The sequence below is a fragment of the Dermochelys coriacea genome, chromosome 5 (assembly GCF_009764565.3).
Source record: "Dermochelys coriacea isolate rDerCor1 chromosome 5, rDerCor1.pri.v4, whole genome shotgun sequence".
NCBI classification, from domain to species: domain Eukaryota; kingdom Metazoa; phylum Chordata; order Testudines; family Dermochelyidae; genus Dermochelys; species Dermochelys coriacea.
Window position 1 is genome coordinate 89,989,911 of NC_050072.1, and position 25,843 is coordinate 90,015,753.

General features: G+C 40.8%; 1 protein-coding gene and 1 long non-coding RNA gene across 9 annotated transcripts in view; one reads left to right on the forward strand and one right to left on the reverse strand.

The window, feature by feature from the left end:
* The window catches only part of ERCC6L2 (ERCC excision repair 6 like 2), a 121,035-nt gene extending 114,858 nt beyond the window's left edge, over positions 1-6,177 (reverse strand). For 2 of the 8 annotated variants that reach the window (XM_043514304.1, XM_043514300.1), the window contains exons 1-2: positions 4,981-5,056; positions 3,116-3,226 (exon numbers count right to left, since the gene is read on the reverse strand). In XM_043514304.1, the coding sequence (XP_043370239.1) occupies positions 3,116-3,131 (16 nt within the window). In that variant the 5' untranslated portion in view covers positions 3,132-3,226; positions 4,981-5,056. Of the gene's footprint in view, positions 1-3,115; positions 3,369-4,092; positions 4,176-4,980; positions 5,069-6,157 lie in introns of those variants that run through there. The other 6 variants (XM_043514301.1, XM_038401960.2, XM_038401963.2 and 3 more) reach the window with 6 other exon arrangements.
* LOC122460156 lies at positions 5,124-8,913 on the forward strand. The gene is made up of 2 exons (XR_006281264.1): positions 5,124-5,178; positions 8,554-8,913. It is a non-coding gene; the product is annotated as an uncharacterized LOC122460156 (long non-coding RNA).
* The last annotated feature ends 16,930 nt before the right edge of the window (positions 8,914-25,843 follow it).

Here is a 25,843-nt window from a genome sequence, read left to right on the forward strand (position 1 = left end):
AGACAGGATGGCATGGTTAGAAAGACATTCTGCTGAATATAATTTAGTCTGATCTATTGATAACAAAGAATCTACTCTTTACACTTACTACTGTAGATATAATTAATTATTTATTTCATAAATGAAAGTGCATAAATCATCTTGCCTCTCAACATGAACTGTAATTGTAGCCATGTCAGTCCTAGGGTATTAGAGACACCAGGTGGGTGAGGTAATATCTTTTATTAGACAACTTCTGTTGGTGAGAGAGGAAGCTCATCTCTCTTGCCAACAGAAGTTGCTACAATAAAAGAAATTACCTCATCCACCTTGTTTCTCAAGACAAGAGAAAAAGCAGCTCTTGTTTAGAATCAACACAAATATGCCTCAGCGCATGAATTTAAAAACATATAGCAGCGTGGTGTTGCCTACAGCTTTCTTTTCTTAGTCACGTTCTCAATGAATTTACACAAGGCCCATTTACACAACTGCCTCTGTTCCACTTTCTACATTCAACATACAACCTCAATGTAGACAGAGCTATTCGACTTAGTTGAAAATTAGTTATTTCATTGTGAGGGGGTGTATCAGCACTGCACTAGTGCAGAAGGGGTTAATCCTTCTCTCTGGGCCGAGGAGGCCATGGCCCCTCGGCTCTGCTGGGCATGCTCCAGCTGGAGACAGGATATAAAAGGCAGCAGAGCAGCCCACTCTGGGCTGACTGCCAGTGAGGAAGGAGGTGTACTGCCTGCACTTCAGGACATGGAGGCCAGCCAGCCACTGACCCCAAAACATAGACTTGGGATACTGCAGAGAGGGGAGAGACCGTGGAAACCTGGAAAAATTAAACTGCAGAGAATCAGGTAGGAAGAAACCTAAGGCAACTTTGTGGGAAAGAGGTTGTAGAACCGTAGACAGGCTTGGCATGTTTCGGTAGGATCCCTGCCGAGCTGGTGGTGGACAACCCAGCCACCGACAGGGCCCTGTGTTGGGACCTGGTGTGGAGGGTGGGCCCGGGTCCCCTTATCCTGGCCATGGCCTGCCCTGGGGTGGTGGCCCAGCTCAGCAGCACTATTGACGCTGGCCAGCTAGGTTGCACTGCCCAGCTAGCCAGGGCCATGCTTCTGACTAAGGCCACAGGGCAACACAGCCCCAAGACCAGGGGAAGCCCTACAGACTCAACTGTGGGGCTGTAATGCTTCTGTCCCCTTGCCCCCAAAGGTTGATGGGGTATATCAGCCCCATGATCCTCATTTTTAGATTGCACACACAGAGGTAACTTTTAAAATGTCTCTACTGTTAATTGAGGGTGGCAAGATCAGAAGGAAACAGTATAGCAGGGCTTGAAGAATCCACTTCCAATTTGGTAAGAAAAAGGCCTAAACCCACCAATTTCCACAGAACTCAAGCTTTTTTTAAAAAAAATATTTATCAATCATGATTGTAAAGAAAACCTTACGAATCTGAGTTTGTGGACAGTCAGTTTCATTGCCTCTGGTGCTCACAGTTCTCCAAAACAGTAGCAGTGAAATTAAGACTGATTAGTTTCATTGCTACTATGTAGATTTAGACAACGATGTTAAATTTCACTCTACTACTGCTATGAGTAGCAACAGAGACAGGCACGTGAACTATTTTTGGGGAAGGAGCACCCAAAAAAGTAGAGAGACTGGCAGTGAGGTACAGCAATGAGGAGTAGGAAGGTACCTTCTTGGGCACTTGTCCTCATCCCGACTCCAATGCAAAGATTCCAGAGAAATGAAAATATCCATCCATTTGCTTCTGCGCTCTTTTAATTGGGACCATGAAGGGGTCCTGAGGGAGGGGAGAAACCTGTCCACTGGTCCCCTCTTAGGTTTCAACGCAATAATCCATGGGAGCGGTAATACTCTCCTACCTACACACTCTTGCTCTTTTCCCTGGCACCTATGAGATCTATATATTTTCAGGACAATTCTTTTAAATGTATTAATTAGATTACAAGTTTATTTATTTAATTAAATGAAAAATTAACATGGAAGAATATATCATCTAATCTCTGAAAGATTAGAATCTTTGTCTCATCATTACTGTTGCATACATGTGTTTGGAGTACCTAAGGAAGAGCACACAGGCAAACTCCCCCCCACCCAAGTATGAATCTTCATGCTAGTATGCAAAACTAGAAGGAAATCTAACCAACAAAAGTGAAACTGACTATATACAACATGCTGTTAAAAAGCCACAAAAAGGGGGGGGAAATCCTGTAATCTTTCTGTTATAGTAATCTTGGGTGTACCATGCATCTGAAGTGGGGTTTTTACCCATGAAAGGTTATGCTCAAATAAATCTGTTAGTCTTTAAGGTGCCACCGGACTCCTTGTTGTTCTCATGGAACAAAAATAAATCTAAAATTTGCAGTTAAAAATGTGATTTGAGCTGACACAGCCCTTACTTTTAAAACAGCAAATCAATTTTTTCCAGTTACAGGAAAAGAATGGAAAGCCAGAAGAATGTCTGTATTCAAGAGTGAATGAAGAAATTCTGCCTACAGAATGATTAATTATTATTATTAATATTTATTATCTATATTGTGGTAACACTCCAATTCCTAGTCAGGATCAACGCTCTACTGTGAAAAGCAATGTTCTGGAAGATAGTCCTTCCCACAAAGAACTTCAAATCTAACATGAAGTAAGCAAACATAATCATTATAAAGAAAGGGGATAGGAAGCCAAGAGTAATGGCAATGAGACCATCATCTTGACAAAATCCCAGGTGGCAGTGTTGTAAAAAAATGCAACAATCATTGCAGATTCACTCAAATCTGGTCCACACACAGTTTATGTATAACTATTTCTGTCAGGAGTATGGGTTTGTTTTTTTTTAAAATCAAAAAGTTATATTGATACTTTCCCTAGTAGACACAGTTATACCAATATCAAAGCGCTTATATCCTTTTGTGTATGAGAATAAGCTATACCAATATAAGCACTTTTATATTGGGGGAGTAGTATTACTTTACTATACCAACAGAGAATTTATGCAACCCCTTACAGTACTCATCACTTAAGTGTTACATTTTACATCTTCAAAGCATTGTACAGATATTTACCATTTAAGGGTAGTTTGGATTAATAAATAAGTAATAACTTACCTCTACTGTCACACATTTCAATTTATAACCACACATGCACTTGCGACATCCATGAATTAGAACATCCAGACATTCACGATAACAAAAGACGTCAATGAGTCCATCCATATGCTAACAGAGATGGAAGGAAAAGGAGCCAGTCACTCAACTTTGAAGGTATAACACCAATCAAGATGCGACTTGCGAGCCTGTTGTGGTGATCTTACTCCCTACGTGCTCAATAGCCTATGCTTTGGATCCTAGTAAGCTGTCCCTGGTGAACAAAATACATGGGCTGAAATGGACTTATGACATCCACTGACCAGGAAAGCATTTTCACCACGCTACTTAAAGAGTTTAACATCAATAAGTTAAAAGAAAAGGAGTACTTGTGGCACCTTAGAGACTAACAAATTTATTTGAGCATAAGCATCCGATGAAGTGAGCTGTAGCTCACGAAAGCTTATGCTCTAATAAATTTGTTAGTCGCTAAGGTGCCACAAGTACTCCTTTTCTTTTTGCGAATACAGACTAAAACGGCTGCTACTCTGAAACCTATCAATAAGTTAAATCATCTTACCAATGAACAACAATGTTGATGCCAATCATCTGTTTTATCACCTTTTCCTATATGATGCCAGGGCACATCATTTACTAAAAACCTGTACTTTTTTTTTCTTACAATATGTTTCAATCATCTTTTAATATATATTCAAGCTCCCACTTTTTAAACAAACAACAGAGGAAATAACTCATGTTATCCAACAGACTACATACACCTCTTCCGGACAGACAAACAGGCAAATCAAACTGGGAATTAAATATATAAAAACTTTCCAATTCACCTCTAATTGTTCTTACAAACCATATACCAGGTTTTAACTAGATTTTAACATAAAATAAAGACTACGGGGAACAAATGGCAAATAGAGACATTGAAGAAAACCAAATAAATAAAGAGCTGGACAAGTAATCTCTTCATATTAACCAATACTTACCTAGTCTTTACCCTCCATTAAAATTTAATTGAGGTAATGTGATCAGTTTCCAAATAAAAAATGTTGATAGTATTAAAATCTGGTGAAAATAAATACAGCCTGTGTCAAAATGGTATTTACAGTTGGAAGGGAAGTCAATATAACAGACCTGGGCCTATCTCCCTTAATATACACACATTAGGGGGTCAAGTCTTGCACTCCTTGTGCGCTCACAACTCCAAGTGCACAAATAATGCAGGACTGGGGCCTTTTATTAAATTATTTCAGTATTTCCCCCCAGTTAAGAATCCAATCCCACGCTTCTTCCTACGCCTCCCCGTGACGCTTTATCACGAAATCAGACGTGTTTAGAAAGTAACAAAATGTTCATTGACAGCATAACACCTCCTCAGTCCTCGCCCCAATCCTCCAAAGTACATCGTGATTTCATTTACAGCTAAGTGGAGAGGTTCTGCATAAGTCCCAAATTTCTATCACTTTCTTGCAAAGGGGGAGGGGAAAACAACATATCCCCTGCCACGAGTGTGTTTCAGAGAGTATTAAAACACCTCTGGAACTGGAGAATTTAAGGGGCAGTTTCCTGCGGCTCCTATGGAAGCGGGGATTGGTTGGAATGTGTTGATAAGCAGGGGATAGTTCAAGGGGCAGCGTTTGCACCCCCCCCCCCCCCCGTGCGGGGGTATGGCTGGTGCTGGTCAGTTGCAGCCCCCCCCCCCATTCCCTTGTCCCCGCAGCGGGATCCCCCCGGGGGTGGCGGATGGGAGGGGGCTGCATGAGGACGGGGAGGGAGACAGCTCCGCGCACGGTCGCTCCCCGCTATGGTCGGGGGTGCTGGACCCCGGGCAGCTCCCCGCTCGGGGGACAGACACCCGCCTCGCTGCTCCTTGCCTGGGCTGCCCCCGCCTCGTACCGACCGGGGGCTGCGGCTGCTCCACTGCCTCCGGGGGCAGGCTCTCCCGCCAAATATCGCGAGATGAGAAGGCAGCTCTACGGGCCTCTCTCTTAAAGGCGCCGCAGCGCCGGTAGAAGGGCGATAAGGGGGTGTTTCCCAATTCTCGCGCTACGCGCCCGGCTCCCCCTGGAACGGTGGGGCGCGTCGTTCCTCCGCCGTAGGGCTGGGCTCCCGCCAGTCCGTCCCTGCCCCGCTGCAGGGATGCAGCCGGCCCAGCGGGCCCCGGCCAGGGGCAGTTACTGACACGTTACTAAGCGGCACCTGCCCTGAGCGGAGCCCCCTGGGCAGCCCGGGGGCCTCCGTCAGGGAGTAGCCCCATGCACTGGCGCAGCCACGGCGCTGCTGGAGCGGGCCTGTGGAAATGTTAGGGTAGAGGCTGAAAGGATAGTGCTGGACAAATGTTTTAACCCAGGTATTTCCCTTTGTTCTGCATTTAGTCAGCACCTGCTATAAGGGGGTTCTGGTCCATGACTTGGGCTCCTAGGCACTATGGTAATGCAAAATAATAATAATAAGTGACTTGCCTAATGACACAAAGCAGGTAAGCAGCAGAGGCAGGGATAGAACGGAGATGAAAGCCTGGCTGCAGCGAAGTCAGTGGCAAAAATCCTCATTGACTTCAAGGGGATCAGGATTTCACCCCAGGTCTCCTAACTCCTATTCCAGTGAGCTGAGCCCTGGAGGATTCTTACTTTAATCTCCTTGGGGTGGAAATTACGCCATTTAGGACTCTCCTTCTATTGCTACAATCGGTAAGAAAGTCTGAGTGTAGGGTAGGCCGATTTATACCACTTTACACATACCTCTGAAGTTGGTCCTAAAAAAATCTTCAATAAAATCCTAAAAGATAAATTTGGAAAAAAAAAATCAATACCTCTTTCTCCAATTTTTACAGTGATAAATGAAAGTGACATAATGTAGAGTTCTCCAAAAATCTCCAAACCCTCAAAAAACAAATCTCAAATCCATATCCAGGGAATAGAGAATTAAGCAAACGACTATCTTTGTTCCATCCACAAAACAAGGCTGAGTTTATTAACTAAAATAATCAGTAGTTTCTTTCAAGAAAACTTTACAATTACAAGATAATTCAATAGATAGAATGTCCTTTACCTGCTTAAATTAGTAAACTACATATATTAGACTGTCTACATTTCCTCCTGCCCCATCCTGACCTGGTTATCGACTAATGTGATCTTGCTGGCATCAGTTTCTGAAAAATAGAGAATGTTGCTATACACTGCTTTCTATGGACTGCAACTCTTTCATTGACATCTCTGTGTGTCATACACTTCTGTAACTTAGAATCAGTTTGAGAAATAACATTGTCAACCTACTTGATGTCTCTTTTCTCCTGCACATGAATAACTGAAACCAGCTAAGTATATACAATATTATTCCCTTGAAATAATGTCTTGGGCCCTAAATAAATTAACCTTGGTTCTGTATTCTCTCTTCTCCCCCACATACTTTTTAGGGATCCTAGTGATAAATATCCATTTAAAGGTTAGCGTTGACTCAGAAAACATGTCTTCTTTTTTAATTTATTGGGCAGTGTTGCTTGCCAGTTCTTTTGGCCCGTATTCTTTGTTAAGCTTCCAATTTACCCTATTAGTCTTTATTTTTTTTCCCTTCTTCTACATCAATCTGTACTCCAGCCTGAAATACAGGAGGTCATTTGGGAATGGGGCAGAAAGTAGCTGGATGTATAGTAATTGCACTTCCTCCTAATGCAACTGCCATTTGTAGAAGAATCAATAGTGAAAAGAGGATTTAAAAAAATATTTTTTAAGAAAACATTATGGAACTAAACAAGCAATTAAAATAATTACTTCATGGAATTTGAAATGCAGGTCTACTGTACTGGGCTAGCGAGAGTGGCCTCATAGGATCATTATAGTATTATGCAGAGGAAAGGTGGCATTACTGTAAGTCTCATCCAATATTACATGGGAAAAAAATCCAGCTTTGTGAAGCAAGTCTAGTGTAACACAGCCCATATTTCCAATAAGCTTCTGTTTATCCCCAATTAGAAGACTTCAGTGTACACAGTAGCACATCACTAATTCTCAACTCGATAACTAGCACACTTGCTTGCTTTAAAAAAAACAAACAAAACAACAAAAAACATCCAAACAGACACCTGAAACACTTGCCGCATTTCTCAACAAAGAATCATGTTCCTAGAACTTTGTTACTTTGACTAAATATATTACAGCACTTTAGTAATATTCATGTATTATAAATAATAACGAAAATCACACTTGTCAAAAATGTTGGCAGCGATTGTTTAAAAATTACATGTAATATGGTACAACTAACTTTTATTGTTTTAAAATATACAATCAATCATACACTTAAATACATTCATTCAAAAGGAACATGACAGGAAACATACCCTTATAAAACCTGAGCTGAAAACAGGACAGCAGTTCAGATACAAAATTGACAGAATAAAACACTCCAGTGTCACAAACCTAGCCTTGGATAAATGAATATCCGTCACCCACATAGTGTCTTAGAAAATCAGCTACAGTATGGGCAGTACTTCTTCCAAGGATGCTTTCACATTGGAGCATACTTGAAGATGATGCATTTATATCAAAAAGTTTACTTAACCAGGATTTTTCCATGTTTGATTTTTATGGAGATATATTTGTGTTTTAATAAGAACTCTATCACAGCACAGCTGCTCTTCTACTTGACATTGGTGAATTCACTTTCTGCATATATCACACCACATTTCTGGGATGTCACAAATTCAGCCTGGTGACTTCGCTATAGAATCAAATAAGAGAAGGGGCACTCTGCTAAAGCTATTGCTTAAACACACTAACTTTGTTAATAAGCAAAGAGGGGACCCAATCCTGTAAGTACTCAAAGGCCTGAGCCTGCTTCCATTTAAGTCAATGAAAAAACTGTCATTGTCTTAAGGAGGAGCAGAATTAGGGCCCAAATACAGAACTCCCATTGAAATCATTAGGATCAATTCTCCTTTACATCCACCCCCTCTCTTTTCCAGTGCCCCCTTGCATTATGGTGGACGGCACAGGAGCTGGTTCTGGCAGATTTATTTCATGCAGGCGTTTCTCTCTGCCAGAGAAATTCTCTGGCCATTTACAACCATGACCTGTCCCCTGTACCACCTGAATGACGCAAAAGGGCTGGAGCACAATAGAGAGACTCTGGCCCACTGAGAATAGGAATTTGCAATGCAAACTCCTTTTAGGATCAGGCCCATAATGAAAATATTTTGAAAAGCCAATGCGTGAATTTCCATTTGTTTGTACCTTTAAGTTTTCCTCTCTTTCAGGAAATCTGCTCTTTTCAGCTCAAGCTAGAAATTATTTGCTATGCTGCCTAAAATATCTCATACAATATTTGCTGTGTGGAAAATGTTGTAAAAGGACTTCCAGTTTTCAGTTAATAGTTCTTCAGCACTCAAATATTTATCCAAATTCTGTACCTAAATATGAACTCTATTCATATTTCATTTTATTTTGGTTTAGGTTTCTTAAGACAACAGTACAAGTGTTACAGCCAAAGGGAGGAGAAGAGTAAGATAGGTGCTCTTTTACAGAGGCATTCTACCAACAGAAATCATTTCACATGTAACACGATGGCACTTCATGTCAACTCTTCTGAGTCAGAGAGAGGAGATCAACAGGAGAGAAGATCATTGCCATAAGGTTGGGTCCCAGTGGCTGAACAGCCTTCCTTTCTGAAGGCACCTTAGAACAATGGAGTAGCTGCAGCATAGGGGAAAACCAGTTCTACCCAGAATGTCTATAGGAGCAGGAGTTGGAGCAGTTGAAAATGGCCAGCAGAAAAGAAGGAACAAAGAAACAAGGTGTTAGGACTGGCTTTTTTTTAAAAAAAATGGACTCAGGGAGGTTCAGGGAATAAAACAAAAAATTCACATATCCCCTCTACTACCCCTCCCCCCCAAATAGTTGTAGTTAAGCCAACTTAACTCCTGATGTAGGCACAGAAGAATTATTTCATCAACCTAGCCACCACTGCTTCAGGAGGTGAATTACCTACATTGACCAAAAATAACGAAAAACCCTTCCGTTGCTGAAGGAAGCATCTCTACTACGACCAACAGCAGCATAGCTGCAGTGCTGTAGCTGTGTTGTTGTAGTGCTCATAGTGTGGACATGGCCTCAGCCAGGAGAAGGGATCTCAGACCCCGAAGGCACAGACCAAAACCCAAAGAACACTCTCCAGTGGTGAGGAAATTATGTACAAGTGTTCTTATTTTGCCTAGATCGAAGTATCTCCTGTGCCTTATCTATAAATAAAGTACTAAGTATACTTATAAAGTATATATATATATATATATATATATAATTTATAAAGTATAAATAAAGTATAAGTCAGTACTGGTCCTGGGGGCTCAGGGCATCTAGACTATAAGCCCAGTTCCCTCAAAGTGGAATCAGACAGAGTCTGGACCTGGGGAAGAGAGCCTGAGAGGCCAGATCCTGTGACTGGAGCCTGCCCAGAGCCAAAAGAGCTTAAAAATCTCACAGATCCAATGTGTAGGACCAAATATAGCTACCTGGTAAGTATCTAAAGAGGGAGCTAGCCAGGATTGTGACAACCTCTATTTCAGTTTGAAATAAAAGCAAATGACTGTTTTTCAGAAGTGCTGATCATCCACAAGTCCCACTCCAGTCACTGGGAACTACAGTGAAAATTAGGCATGGGTTGGTGCCATGAAAAGTATCACTAAACTGGACTCAGAATTTAGTTGTGGAATCTAAATTAAACAAAGTGAACACCTCATATATCAGAAAGTCCTTTTGCCTCTCAAGTATACAGTTTGTCATGTGGGCATATTGTCATACATTCCCCACTTATGAAATTGTATTTCCCAGCTCCCAGGAAGCCTGTGGTAAAAACTCAGCCCTGGTATAAACACACAACAATATTATCTATTCTTCAAAAATTCAGAGGTCTGGCTACACCAGTTAAATAATCTTCTAAAGTCAAATTGGGTCTGATTCACCTATTTGGCCCAGCACAAAAAAATATATGCACAATAAGTCATATTTTTATCAAAATACACACTTCCAACCTCGCACGCATAATAAATAGCCCTGACAATCCATCTATAAAATCTTATTCTGTACAATTCCACAGTCCACAGCACTGAAAATACAAGTCTGGACACATAGCTAGGCACCTCATGGGAGCTGTTTGGACAAGACTTCCATATACAAAAAATATAACATTTCAGAAGTTTAAAATAATATTAATAAAATCAGATATAGCTATCCGTCATATTGTGTCAAGTCATGCTCTCTCAACAAGGGACTAACCCACTCCTGGAGTCCAAATATTCCTAATCACTCGGAAGCCAGGATGGTATTATTATAATTACCGGTTGCTAAATTGTCTTTTAAAGTTAGTCTTCCAGATGATGTGTTGCCTAGCCTGACTAATCTTGAGAGACTGATTCCACAAGTGTTATGAAGTAGATTCATTTCCCCAGTGTGTCTGGTTAAAGGACTTGAGGAAAATCTGAAGTTTCATCCATTGTTCATAAATGGATCATGTCAGTAACACTCTGCTTTCATGGTTGCTCAAAGTGGGGACTGGGTAATGAGGTTTGTTGCTTCTATTACATTTGTAACAGATACTTGTGTAAACTGGTTCTATATGTTTCAAAAAGGCACACGAATACTCAGAAGACTGGTTGACCAGTCACAGTTGTACTCTGGGCCTCGTTAAACTGTATCAACATAATTATTCTTCAGAGAATCTTTTATTATGTGTTACTCACTTTACCTTACAAAAACAAAATGATTTCAGAAATGGAACAGAGCTTTCCATCAGGAATAGTAGTCTTAAAAATGGTTTATGGAGATTACAGCCGAGTTTGTTTTTTTTAAGGACAAGAAAGTATTCCAGGCAACCAAAGACAAAGTTTTTGCTCCCTCTATTCTCAGCTATCCAGTTAGAGTTTTACTCACATCAACACACATGAAAGGAAATAAAAAAATAAAGTCGCTGCAAAAAGAAGAGAAGAAAAAGAAGTACTATCTGAAGAATTTGTGGTTTATGTTAATTCTTCCCCTTTAATTAATGTCAAGTTGCCTATATTAGCTGGTAGAAAACACTGTTCAAAAGCTATCCCAAGATCAGATGAGATGCAAACATGGTCTGATACGGGAGGAAGAGACATGTTTTGATTCTCCTGCATACCTTCCTCACTCAAAAAATCACACAATCTTGAACAGACAACTAATTTGGTAGTTGTACCAGGGTTTTTTTATTTATATTATGGCTAGCCATTCAAAAATATTGTAAAGGAGAATTCCAGCCAGAGAGGCATCACTATAATTGGATAACCCTACCAAAAGCTGCATTGTCTCTGTGCAGGTCTGTTGCCATTTGGATTTTGCTGTAGTGAACACATATGCCGCCAAAAAGAGAATCATCAACCTCAAGATGTATGTTTTTCATTGCGTTTTTGCTTCTTTTAAAAGTTTGCCTTTTTAGCTGTGCCAGCCATAATGTGCTTGGTGTGTGTGATTTTAATATAAATCAGGATATAAATGCTTTTTTCTCTCCATCTCTCTCTCTCTCACACACAATCTAATATATAGCCTCCTTTGATTTGAGTTAAAAGTTTCTGATTGTTTAAATGCAAAGTCTGACTCAAACATTCTGACTAAAAATGTGTTATACAACTTATGTCTCCACTGTATTTCTTCTCAGCCATTATGCACACATGTAACAAAATACACGTAGCTTGGTTAAGTGTCTGCTCAGGAGAGACATGCTAACTGTCTATAAATATATTAAGGGTGTAAACACTAGAACTAGTCAAACAGTGACTAGTCAAATAAATAATTCATTAACTGGGACCTGAAAAACCACCCAGGATGACTATGTCTTTATGGAGAAAGGGGGATAATTTTGTTCTTGTAGGGTTTATTTTGTTTTGTTTTTAACAGGCTGACCTTTATTACTAGAATGATCAGACTTCGATGGAGTCAGAAACCACAGACTTCTGGGACCAGGTCAGAGATTATTTCTGATGAATCAGGTTGTTAGTGTAATTAATGTATCAAAGCAGTAATACAAACACTACACACAGGGATATTTTCCAGAAAAATGGGAAATGCAATTGAAAATACAACTTTTGATTAAAACTTGAACTTCTAAGCCTACTACCAATTTATGAAATGTGATATCAGAAGTAGGTGGGTCCAATGTAATACTAAACTTGCGAATTGCTTTGCTTTTAAAAGTCCTCAATATAGGGTCAAAATGAAGAAAAAAGGAAAATAAGAGAAATAATAGGACATGGTAGAAGCTGATCTTCCAAATAATCAAAGAAATTATTAAACCAATTACAGTAAAGGGAAATTTAGTTCAAAAACCTATCAGAGTGACATTCTATTAGTTTTAATAAAAAAAATAAGTTGCGGGTTCCTTTTATTAGATTAAAGTTGATATTCCATACACATTCTCTTCATCAATACATGGGAAAAAAAAAAGAATAGGATTATGGGGAATACAGCTATTTTAGTTTTCATTCAAAAAAAAAAAAAAGAAGGTGTCATCTATATACCGTCACTCAAACAACAAGAAAAGGAGTACTTGTGGCACCTTGGAGACTAACAAATTTATTAAAGCATAAGCTTTCGTGAGCTACAGCTCACTTCATCGGATGCATTTGGTGGAAAAAACAGAGGAGAGATTTATATATACACACACACACACACACACACACACACACACAGAACATGAAACAATGGGTTTATCATACACACTGTAAGGAGAGTGATCACTTAAGATAAGCCATCACCAGCAGCAGGGGGGGGAAAGGAGGAAAACCTTTCACGGTGACAAGCAAGGTAGGCTAATTCCAGCAGTTAACAACAAAGCCCGTTGCCAACTCTGTCCACATATCTATTCAGGGGATACCATCATAGGGCCTAATCACATCAGCCACACTATCAGAGGCTCGTTCACCTGCACATCTACCAATGTGATATATGCCATCATGTGCCAGCAATGCCCCTCTGCCATGTACATTGGCCAAACTGGACAGTCTCTACGTAAAAGAATGAATGGACACAAATCAGACGTCAAGAATTATAACATTCAAAAACCAGTTGGAGAACACTGGTCAATCTCTCTGGTCACTCGATCACAGACCTAAGAGTGGCTATCCTTCAACAAAAAACAGACTCCAACGAGAGACTGCTGAATTGGAATTAATTTGCAAACTGGATACAATTAACTTAGGCTTGAATAGAGACTGGGAATGGATGAGTCATTACACAAAGTAAAACTATTTCCCCATGGTATTTCTCCCTCCCACCCCACCCCCCACTGTTCCTCTGATATTCTTGTTAACTGCTGGAATTAGCCTACCTTGCTTGTCACCATGAAAGGTTTTCCTCCTTTCCCCCCCGCTGCTGGTGATGGCTTATCTTAAGCGATCACTCTCCTTACAGTGTGTATGATAAACCCATTGTTTCATGTTCTCTGTGTGTGTGTGTGTATATAAATCTCTCCTCTGTTTTTTTCCACCAAATGCATCCGATGAAGTGAGCTGTAGCTCACGAAAGCTCTAATAAATTTGTTAGTCCCTAAGGTGCCACAAGTACTCCTTTTCTTTTTGCGAATACAGACTAACGGCTGCTACTCTGAAACCTGTCATTACTCAAACAACAAACACCCTTTGCTAGTTGACATTAAGGCTGTTCAGATGCAAATACCATCACACAATCACTAAAAGTTAAGAAAATCATCTTCATTCATATGCCTCAATTCCCAAGTACACCTCCACCCCGATATAACACGACCCAATATAACATGAATTCGGATAGAACGTGGTAAAGCAGCGCTCTGGGGGGTGGGGCTGTGCGCTCCGGCAGATCTGTGCGTCAGCGTGTCTGGCTCAGACACGCTGCTCTGAACGGTGTGTTCTAGGCCGGGGCTGAGGGGTTGGATAAGGGGCAGAGGGTCTCGGGGGGGCGGTCAAGGGACAGAGAGCGGGGGGGTTGGAGGGTTTAGAGGTTCTGGGGGCAGGGCGGTCAGGGTATGGGGCACTGATAGGGGTCCGGGCAGTCTGGGGACAGGGAACGGGGGGGGGGGGGGGTTGGATGGGTCAGGGGTTCTGAGAAGCCAGTCAGGGAAGTGACTTAATAACGGAAATGCCAGAGGCCAAAGCAAGTTCGATATAACATGGTTTCACCTATAAAGTGGTAAGATTTTTTGGCTCCCGAGGACCACGTTATATCAAGGTAGAGGTGTATACTATCCAAGCCAAATACATTCTCAGATTCCTCAAGGCCACAACAACCTAGTTTGCACTTCCAGCATATAACCAACCATAATGCACCCTACCCCCTTACTCTAAATCAGATGGGCATGTACTCATGCAAAAATCTCAATTTAAAACATTTTCTCTGCCAAAATAATTCAGTATTTATTAATTATATTTTCTACAATTACATAGGTTTATAGATTTTAAAGACCAGAAGGGACCATTATGATCACCTAATCTGACCAGCATAACACAGGCCAGAGAATTTACTCTGCATTCAATCCATTCCTTCTTCTTGAGCTATTGAATAAAATTTAGAAGACATCTAGTCTTGATTTAAATACTTCAAGTGACAGAGAACTCCCTACATTCATACGTAGTTTATTCCAATGATTAATTGCCCTCAAATGTAAAAAATGTGCATTTTATTTCTAGTCTGAATTTGTCCATAAAAGAGATGAGCATAAAACAAAACCAAGATTTAATAATTCCAAACTTCAAATCTGAATCTGAGTGCATATTTTTCAATTTTAAACTATTGCAATTTAGTATATTTATTTCTTCACATTATATACCAAGACAATATGATCAAGTGTACACATTTCATTTCATTTAAATTCTATACTCCTCTTTCAGATGTATGAAAAGAACTACTACTAATATGTATTTTCTAGTGTATGTAGGTAATTATGTATGAATATACATTGTATATATTTAAACAGAGAACAAGATACATAATAGTGAATGGTGGAATAGTGTATATATCCTCAATGTTTATAAGTCTTGGTGGATGTCTATAACTTATTTTCTAGCAATAATCCCATCTCTTCCCAAATCCATTCTCTCAAAAATGGCACTTCAATTTCAGTGCTCTAGTGCAGTAGTTTTGGAGTTTGCAATAGTTTCCAGCAAACAATCACAGCTTACGACTCTTCTCCATTACAATATGTGCTAAGTATTTACGCTAAACAATCTGTTCCACCTTGCATTTTGCTGTTGCGCTGGGAGTACCACGCCACTGAATACAGCATTTCACCATGTCATAAACTATAGATTTGTGAATTTCTGTGTAGAAATAGCATGTGTAGAGGTTGCTAAGGGAATTATATTCCTCTAAAAGTTCATCCAAGTCCACCACAGTAATTTCACAAATACTTCACTTCAGACAATAATTTAACCAATGTCCCAAATCTGTTAAGCCACCAAGCATTCCAGGATTATGATCTTGAATATATTTGCTGTGATAATGTCTTTTTACTGATGGATGCAATCCATAAATTCAGTGCTAATAAGAGCAACATTAACCTTGTGAGGGGATGGTTTTAATTTTAAGGAACTAAATGAAAGTCATCAATGGAAAGAAATGATTTAAGTTAGATGACATGGTTTCCAACTGCAGTATCCCTGCCTGCAGCTCTTGTAAGTCATTGTAATCACTTTACAGAATGTAAAGCCCTATAAAATTCCAAGAATCATCCATAGTTAATTGGTTTCAAAAGGAGAAAAGTCCAAAATATATGCAGAGTGTGTTAACAAGGAAATGAAAGGAGGCAAGGCTGATTTTACACTAGAAAGACAAGCTGGGGGAGGTAATATCTTTTTTGGACCAACTTCCATTGGTGAGAAAGACAAGCTTTTGAGCCAAACAGAGCTCTTTTTCAAATTGGAGAAATCCTCCGAGCATCACAAAATGCGCTAACTACTCATGCTAAACAATTTGTTCCACCTTGCATTTTGCTGCGACGCTGGGAGTACCTTTCCCAGACCTTTGGGCCTCGAAAGCTTGTCTCTCACCAACAGAAATAGGTCCAATAACAGATATTACCTCACCCACCTTGTCTTTCTAATGCCCTGGGACAGACACTGCTATAACTAGTTCAAAATTATGGAGTGTAGCCAGACTGTTTCCAGTAATAGCCATTATAAAAGATGCTGTACTCTTAAAATAAAGTTGATGGGCTTAGTTCTGCCCTTATTTACACTGATGAAACTCCACTGACGGGCAGAATGTAATGCTGTTTATAGTAAACTATTACTATTATTTATTACTTCATAGATACTAAGGTCAGAAGGGACTATTATGATCATCTAGTCTGACCTCCTGCACAACGCAGGCCACAGAATTTCACCTACTCATTCCTGTGAAAAGCCTCTCACCTACATTTGAGCTATTGAAGTCCTCAAATCGTGGTTTAAAGAATTCAAAGAGCAGAGAATCCTCCAACAAGTGACCTGTGTCCCATGCTACAGAGGAAGGCGAAAAACCTCCAGGGCCTCTTCCAATCTGCCCTGGAGGAAAATTCCTTCCCGACCCCAAATATGGCGATCAGCTAAACCCGGAGCATATGGGCAAGATTCACCTGCCAGATACTACAGAAAATTATTTCCTGGGTAACTCAGATCCCACCTCATCTAACATCCCATCATAGGCCATTAGGCCTATTTACCATGAATATTTAATTACCAAAATCATGTTATCCAATCATACCATCTCCTCCATAAACATATCGATTTTAATCTTAAAGCCAGATAGATCTTTTGCCCCCACTGCTTCCCTCGGAAGGCTATTCCAAAACTTCACTCCTCTGATGGTTAGAAACCTTAGTCTAATTTCAAGTCCAAACTTCCCGGTGGCCAGTTTATATCCATTTGTTCTTGTGTCCACATTGGTACTGAGCTTAAATAATTCCTCTCCCTCTCCTGTATTTATCCCTCTGATATATTTATAGAGGGCACTCATCTCTCCCCTCAACCTTCTTTTAGTTAGGCTAAACAAGCCAAGTTCCTTGAGTCTCCTTTCATAAGACAAGTTTTCCATTCCTCGGATAATCCTAGTAGCCCTTCTCTGTACCTGTTCCAGTTTGAATTCATCCTTCTTAAACTTGGGAGACCAGAACTGCACACAGTATTCCAGGTGAGGTCTCACCAGTGCCTTGTATAATGGTACTAAAACTTCCTTATCCCTACTGGAAATACCTCTCTTGATGCATCCCAAGACCGCATTAGCTTTTTTCACAGCCATATCACATTGGCGGCTCATAGTCATCCTATGATCAACCAATACTCCAAGGTCCTTCTCCTCCTCTGTTACTTCTAATTGATGCGTCCCCAGCTTATAACTAAAATTCTTGTTAAAATTCTCAACTTCATAGAGTTGACAAACATGCTAAGCCAGGAGAAGGGAAGAGAGATCTTTGTGACAGCAGATGACAGAATTTGAGACTACCATGATTAGTTGAGTGGAAAGGGCAAAGGAAACTAAAAAAATAGACTAGTTCAGAGATGTACAGTGGGCAGGAGTTGTGCGATATAGGATTTTGAATGCGAGGAGGAGAAAAAATAAACTTTATGGGAAGCCAGTGAAGTGACTCATATTTGGGCTAGATTGGAAAGTAAGGGGAGGAGGCAGGGTAGTAATATTAGATATAGATATATAAAAATAAAAGACATGAGAAGAGGAGATTGCAGTAACCGAGTAAGGAGATGAGGAAACGGATGAGCAATTTGTCTTCAAAAAGAGGTACATTTTTGAAATGTTGTGGAGAAAAAAGCAACCAGACTTTGTTAAAGCCTGAATTGAGGGAGGAGAGAGAGAAATACCAAAGACAATCCTCAGGTTATAGACCAGGAAGACTGATGCTGTGGTTAAAGTACTGGAAGTGGGACTCTGCCAGAGAATTCCTGTATGATATTAGAGCTTGATTTTTCAATGGCGCTGAGCACCCACTATACCAGTTGAAGTCAGGAGGAGCAATGAGTGCTCGACATCTCTGATAAATTAGGCCTTCAGTCTCTCTAGTTCTGATACAAAACCATTTGAAGTCAATGGAAAGACTTCCATTGACTTTAACAGATTTTTGATCAGATCATTTGCACTCAGGTCCCCATCTACAAAAGGAAGATATACTTCCATACCTTTACAAAGTTGTTGTGAGGATAAATATTTGTGTATGAGACATTTCGATCCCAGTACAACAGCAATGGAAGCCGTAACAAATAAATGGATATTATCAACCTTAATGGAAAATGGAGGTACTAGAGAGGGCTTAGGAAGGAAGAGTATAAGTTTGGGCTTTAGTGTCTTCTATATAGTATGAATAGTATTTAGAGTTTAAATTCATGTGATGTGTGATTATATACCCTTTAATTAAGGTACAAAACTCTAAAAAGTCTTAACTAGGTGACTACAATATGGTAGTATAGTGAGGAGTAGCCACCTCCCTCTGAACTGGAGAGCAAGGAAAATTACACTCCCCCTGGTGGGCAGACTAGACTCCAAGTAGAGCTGTGCCCTGTGCTCAGAGGATACGGGCAAGCATCCTGAGGATCTGCCCAGACTGCCATCAAAAGAATGCTCCGAGGAGCTGTGGGGACTGCCAGTGGCCAAGTATCCTGAGGAGACAGAGGACCTTTGGACTATGGAGCCCTATACCCAGACTGTGGTAGGAAGTAGCCCAGGGGAACCAGACTTTAGTCTGGTTCTGCTGCTGGAGCGATAGTTGGCTTGTTTTGGGAGGATCCCCACTGATCCAGTGGCAGACCCATCCACCACTGTTAGGGCCCTGGTCTGGGACCGGTTCCCTACCACTGATCCCATCTTTGGGTGGTGGCCAAACCCCCACTTTTTGGCAGAAGGCCTGAGCTGTGTTGTGGGCTCATCCCAAATCAGAAAGCTGTGGAGTCATACACTGCTCTGCCCTGCCCAGAGGGCCGGAGTGTCTCCTATAGACTGTTTCTTGCTGTCTGCCTGTAATGAGGTGGAGTGGCTTCCCTCTTCACTCGAGAGCAAGGGATCACTACAGGTGGCCTGATGGCATGCCCAGAAATGTCCATTTTCTACTGAATCTTGGGTGTTCGTTGTGAAGTGCTTTAATATACAAATGTGTCACTTCAAAACTAAGACCTTAGTTTTAAGTGTTTTGCAAAACTAAGCAGAATCTTAAGTACATGAGTAATCCCATCCTTATAGAGAAAGACACCTAAACACAGGCTTACGTTCTATTAGCTTCAATGAGACATAGCACTGCTTTGCTGAATTAGGGCCTGAATTACTAAATCATACCAGAAAGTCCAAAGGAAGGCAGAGAAAATTCCACCTTCTCCTTTCTAAAATGCTTTTATATTATATAGTCTTAATTCTTTGTATTAAAATAATGGAAGGAGGGCTAGTATTGGCTCTTATTCAATAATAGCTTGTTCTTACCATGTTATTATCCTGGTTTATGAATGTACCATAGATTCATAGATTCATAGATACCAAGGTCAGAAGGGACCACTCTGATCATCTAGTCCGACCTCCTGCACAGCGCAGGCCACAGAATGTCACCTACCCACTCCTATGAAAAACCTCACCCATGTCTGAGCTATTGAAGTCCTCAAATCATGGTTCAAAACTTCAAGGAGCAGAGAAGCCTCCCTCCAGTCAACCATGCCCCATGCTACAGAGGAAGGCAAAAAAACCTCCAGGGCCTCTCCAATCTGCCCTGGAGGAAAACTCCCTCCCGACCCCAAACATGGCAATCAGCCAAACCCTGAGCACATGGGCAAGATTCACCAGCCAGATACCCAGGAAAGAGTTTTCTATAGTAAATCAGATCCCATCCATCTAATATCCCATCTCAGGGGATTTGGCCTATTTACCCTGAATATTTAAAGATCAATTACTTACCAAAATCCCATTATCCCATCAGACCATCTCCTCCATAAACTTATCGAGTAGAATCTTAAAACCAGATAGATCTTTTGCCCCCACTGCTTCCCTTGGAAGGTTATTCCAAAACTTCACTCCTCTGATGGTTAAAAACATTCGTCTGATTTCAAGTCTAAACTTCCTGGTGGCCAGTTTATACCCATTTGTTCTTGTGTCCACATTGGTGCTGAGCTTAAATAATTCCTCTCCCTCTCCTATATTTATCCCTCTGATATATTTATAGAGAGCAATCATATCTCCCCTCAACCTTCTTTTAGTTAGGCTAAACAAGCCCAGCTCCTTAAGTCTCCTTTCATAAGACAAGTTTTCCATTCCTCGGATCATCCTAGTAGCCCTTCTCTGTACCTGCTCCAGTTTGAATTCATCCTTTTTAAACATGGGAGACCAGAACTGCACACAGTATTCTAGGTGAGGTCTCACCAGTGCCTTGTATAACGGTACTAAAACCTCCTTATCCCTACTGGAAATGCTTCTCCTGATGCATCCCAAAACCGCATTAGCTTTTTTCACAGCCATATCACATTGGCAGCTCATAGTCATCCTATGATCAACCAATACTCCAAGGTCCTTCTCCTCTTCCGTTACTTCTAATTGATGCGTCCCCAACTTATAACTAAAATTCTTGTTATTAATCCCTAAATGCATAACCTTACACTTCTCACTATTAAATTTCATCCTATTACTATTACTCCAGTTTACAAGGTCATCCAGATCCTCCTGTATAATATCCCGATCCTTCTCCGAATTGGCAATACCTCCCAGCTTTGTATCATCTGCAAACTTTATTAGCACAGTCCCACTTTTTGTGCCAAGGTCAGTAACAAAAAGATTAAATAAGATTGGTCCCAAAACCAATCCCTGAGGAACTCCACTGGTAACCTCCCTCCAACCTGACAGTTCGCCTTTCAGTAGGACCCGTTGCAGTCTCCCCTTTAACCAATTCCTTATCCACCTTCTGATGTTCATATTGATCCCCATCTTCTCCAATTTAACTAATAATTCCCCATGTGGCACGGTATCAAATGCCTTACTGAAATCTAGGTAAATTAGATCCACTGCATTTCCTTTATCTAAAAAATCTGTTACTTTTTCAAAAAAGGAGATTAGGTTGGTTTGGCACGATCTACCTTTTGTAAAACCATGTTGTATTTTGTCCCATTTACCATTGACTTCAATGTCCTTAACTAATTTCTCCTTCAAGATTTTTTCCAGGACCTTGCATACTACAGATGTCAAACTAACTGGCCTGTAGTTACCCGGATCACTTTTTTTTCTTTTCTTAAAAATAGGAACTATATTAGCAATTCTCCAATCATTCGGTACTATTCCTGAGTTTACAGATGCATTAAAAATTCTTGCTAATGGGCTTGCAATTTCAGGTGCCAATTCCTTTAATATTCTTGGATGAAGATTATCTGGGCCCCCCGATTTAGTCCCATTAAGCTGTTTCAGTTTCGCTTCTACCTCTGATATGGTAATATCTACCTCTATATCCTCCTTCTCATTTGTCATGCTACCATTATCCCCAAGATCCTCTTTAGCCTTATTAAAGACTGAGGCAAAGTATTTGTTTAGATATTGGGCCATGCCTAGATTATCTTTAACCTCCGCTCCATCCTCAGTGTTAAGCGGCCCCACTTCTTCCTTCTTAGTTTTCTTCTTATTTATATGGCTATAGAACCTTTTACTATTGGTTTTAATTCCCTTTGCAAGGTCCAACTCTACTCGACTTTTAGCCTCTCTCACTTTATCCCTACATGTTCTGACCTCAATTAGGTAGCTTTCCTTGCTGATCCCTCCCATCTTCCACTCCCTGTATGCTTTCTGCTTCTTCTTAATCACCTCTCTAAGATGCTTGCTCATCCAGCTTGGTCTACAACTCCTTCCTATGAATTTTTTCCCCTTTCTTGGGATACAGGCTTCTGATAGCTTCTGCAGTTTTGATTTAAAGTAATCCCAGGCCTCCTCTACCTTTAGATCCATAAGTTCTTCAGTCCAATCCACTTCCCTAACTAATTTCCTTAATTTTTGAAAGTCAGCCCTTTTGAAATCAAAAACCCTAGTTGCAGATTTATTTTTGTTAATCCTTCCATTTAGTTTGAACTGAATTAGCTCATGATCACTTGAGCCAAGATTGTCCCCTACAACCATTTCTTCTATGAGGTCCTCGCTACTCACCAAAATTAAATCTAAAATGGCACCCTCTCTAGTCGGTTCAGCAACTACTTGATGAAGGAATCATTAGCTATCGCATCTAGGAAAATCTGAGCCCTATTATTATTACTAGCACTGGTCCTCCAGTCTATATCTGGGAAGTTAAAGTCTCCCATGATCACACAGTTTCCATTAGTATTTACTTGATTAAAGACATTAAAAAGGGCTCTATCCATATCCAAATTAGATCCCGGAGGTCTATAGCACACCCCAAGCACTATCGTAGGACAGGCTTTACTAGTTTTCTTCCCCAATGTAATTTTTGCCCAGACGGACTCTGTCTTATCCATTGCATCGCTTCTTATTTCTTTACATTCTAACTCATCATTGATATACAATGCTACTCCACCCCCTTTACCTTTGTTTCTGTCTTTCCTAAAGAGCACATACCCTTCAATACCTGTAGTCCAGTCATGACTACTATTCCACCATGTTTCTGTTATCCCTATAATATCTGGTTTCACTTCCTGCACCAGTAGCTCTAGTTCCTCCATTTTGTTACCTAGACTCCTCGCATTGGTGTACAAACATCTTAATTTTTGCTGTTTGGACTCGCTCACATTTTGTACCCTATTAGGCACAGTCATTCTACAGCCAGTATAACCTATTAGACTAGTATCCACACCGCCCTCGCTCCTTATATACATTCTCCTACCCACGGCTGTATCCTTTCTTACTTCATCTTCTTCCCTCTCAATGCTAAAATCTGGCGTGGAGATTTTCTGGACATCTTCCATCCATCTCCCCCCAATTCCTAGTTTAAAGCTCTCTTTATCAGTTGTGCCAGCCTCAATCCTAGAAGTCTATTTCCTTCCCTACTCAGATGAAGTCCATCCCGAGAGAACTGACCTCTGTCTGTGAATGCCTCCCAGTGGCCATACATCCCAAAGCCCTCCTTATAGCACCACTGCCTAAGCCATCTGTTGACAGTCATAATCTTGTCAGACCTTTGTTGCCCTTCTCTAGGAACAGGAAGGATCCCGCTAAAGATCACCTGAGCCTCAATTTCCTTAAGTGTCTTCCCCAGCCTAGCATAGTCTCCCTTGATACTTTCCAGCGAGAATCTGGCTGTATCATTTGTTCCCACATGAAGGATAATTAGGGGATTCTTTCCCGCTCCCTTGAGGATCCTTTTCAACCTCAGGTCTACATCCCGTATCTTAGCACCCGGAAGACAGCACACCCTTCTATTCTCAGGATCAGCTCTAGTTACAGGCCTGTCTATTCTTCTCAATAAAGAGTCCCCGATCACATAGACCTGCCTTTTCCTGGTGACAGTGCTATTCTCCAGTCTCTCCCCTGTTCCCTCTGGCTGCAAGTTCTTTCCATTCCTATTTTCCCTTACAATCCTCTTCAACCCATCCTGTATCCTCCTGGGGCTCATATTTGTTGTAGTCTCCCTTGACTCTTTCCCTTTTCCTATAGGACTAGCCTCTCTTCTCTTCTTCCTTACCCTTCCACCTTCAACAAGTACCTGCTGAGCCCCTTCTTCATTTTCCAACTCTGCAAACCTGTTCCTAAGCTCTATTTCTCCTTCACTAGCCCGTCTTTTTCTCTGCCTGGTTCTTTGAGTCACATGTTTCCACTGACCACTTTCCTCACCCAGTCTCTCCTCAAAATTCCCCAGCCCTGCTTCCATCCGTGAGTCTGAGCTTTTCCCTTCAGATACCTCATATCTTTGCTCCATCATCTGCTCAAACCCCTTCCTAAACTCAACCAGACTTTCCACCTGCATCTCCAAACCTCGGATCTTTTCCTCCATCAGCTCTATCAGACGGCATTTCATGCATAAAAAACTATTACCGGTTCCCCCCTCCAGGATCATGTACATACCACAGCTTCCACATCCAGTCATCCTCAATGTGTCTTTCACTACAGGAGTCACTCCCACAGCTGCCTCTGTATCTGTCATCTCCTTCCCACCTAAATCCTGTTAATCTGGGAAACACAAGCCACACCAAAAAGACCACCCCCCCCAGCAAAAGCAAACCCCAAACAAGCACCACAATCCAAACTCCCCTTTCGAACTCCCACTCAAACTCCCCTGTTTACAGCTCTGTTTACTAGCTCCTGTGCCGCTGCAGCTGTCTGTACCACTGCCTGGCTGGCTACCTTTATAGGGCCCCTAGTCAGAAGCCCCACCCCCTAGGCAGGGCTCAGCTGCTCTCCCAGCACAAACCCCTACACACACACACACACACACACACACACACAAATACTAAAAATACAAAACCAAGTACAACTACCTTCTCCTCCAACAGAACTCCCACTCAAACTCCCCTGTTTAGAGCTCTGTTTGCTAGCTTCTGTGCCGCTGCAGCTGTCTGATCATTTTCCATCAATATCTAATTTTCCTCTATCACTGAGAAAGTTTGGAACCTCCCAGGGATTACCCCTCATCCTCAAAGACACAAGAGCAATTCCAAATTAACTTTCAAATACATTCATGTAAACTGTGTATCCTCTCTCAGAAATAATCATCCACTACATTCACATATAAACAGAACCTTTAAATATGCAACAGATGTTCCTTTTTTTTTGAAAGGCTCTTGAATTCATTGACAGACCTTTGGCTAAACTGATGAATTAATTTGTTCAGGGCAGATTTCATAAATCCTCTAATAATTCTTACCCTCACACATCTTGACTTGATTTTTGAGATCTACAGCATGTGTTTTAAATGTTTTAACCTTTACTACTTTAATCAGGTAACATTTATTTCAAGGTTGGATGATGATCGGTCTTTGAAAGATAGAGTTAACTAGGAAATAAAATCCAATTTGTCAGTTAAATAAACTTCCAAACCTGAATAATAATAAGAAAATCAATCTGTATTATTGAATCTTTGAAATAGTTTGCAGCTTTGATGTTGCTCTCCCTATCAAGAATTTACATTGGAATGTGTAAATTCTTGAGAGGGAGATAGATTGCTCAGTATTACTGAACCCCATATGGATATGCAGATAGCATAGTTGCCACACTTTTGTCTGACTGATTTAGCCTAGTGGTTCAAATCTAAGCCTTTAACTGTACAAATAGATTTATTTATGGTGTGTTAGACTTTTTTCTTTTATGTTCATAGGATTACAAGCAATTTAATATGGTTGAAATCAAGCTGTAAAACAAGTTATATCTAATCCCCTTGCTTTTTTCTCAAGCATTTATTTTAACTCTATTAATGCATCAAATGTGAGTAGAAGACTACATTCACTAATTTAGGCTCTTGATGATTTGCACTATATCAAAGACTTTTATCAATCATAGAAACATAGGGCTGGAAGGGACCACAAGAGGTCAAGTCCAACCCCCTGCACTGAGGCAGGATCAAGTAAACCTAGATCATCCCTGACAGAAGTTTGTCCAACCTGTTCTTAAAAACCTCCAATGATGGGGATTCTATAAACTTCCCTTGAAAGCCTGCTCCAGAATTTAACTAGTCTTTTCTTCTTAAACATGCCAAGTTGTTTCAATCTTTCCTCGGTGGTCAGGTTTTCTACACCTTTCACCCTTTTTGTTACTCTCCTCTGGACTCTCTCCAATTTATCCACATCTTTCCCAAAGTGTGGCTCCAGAATCGGAT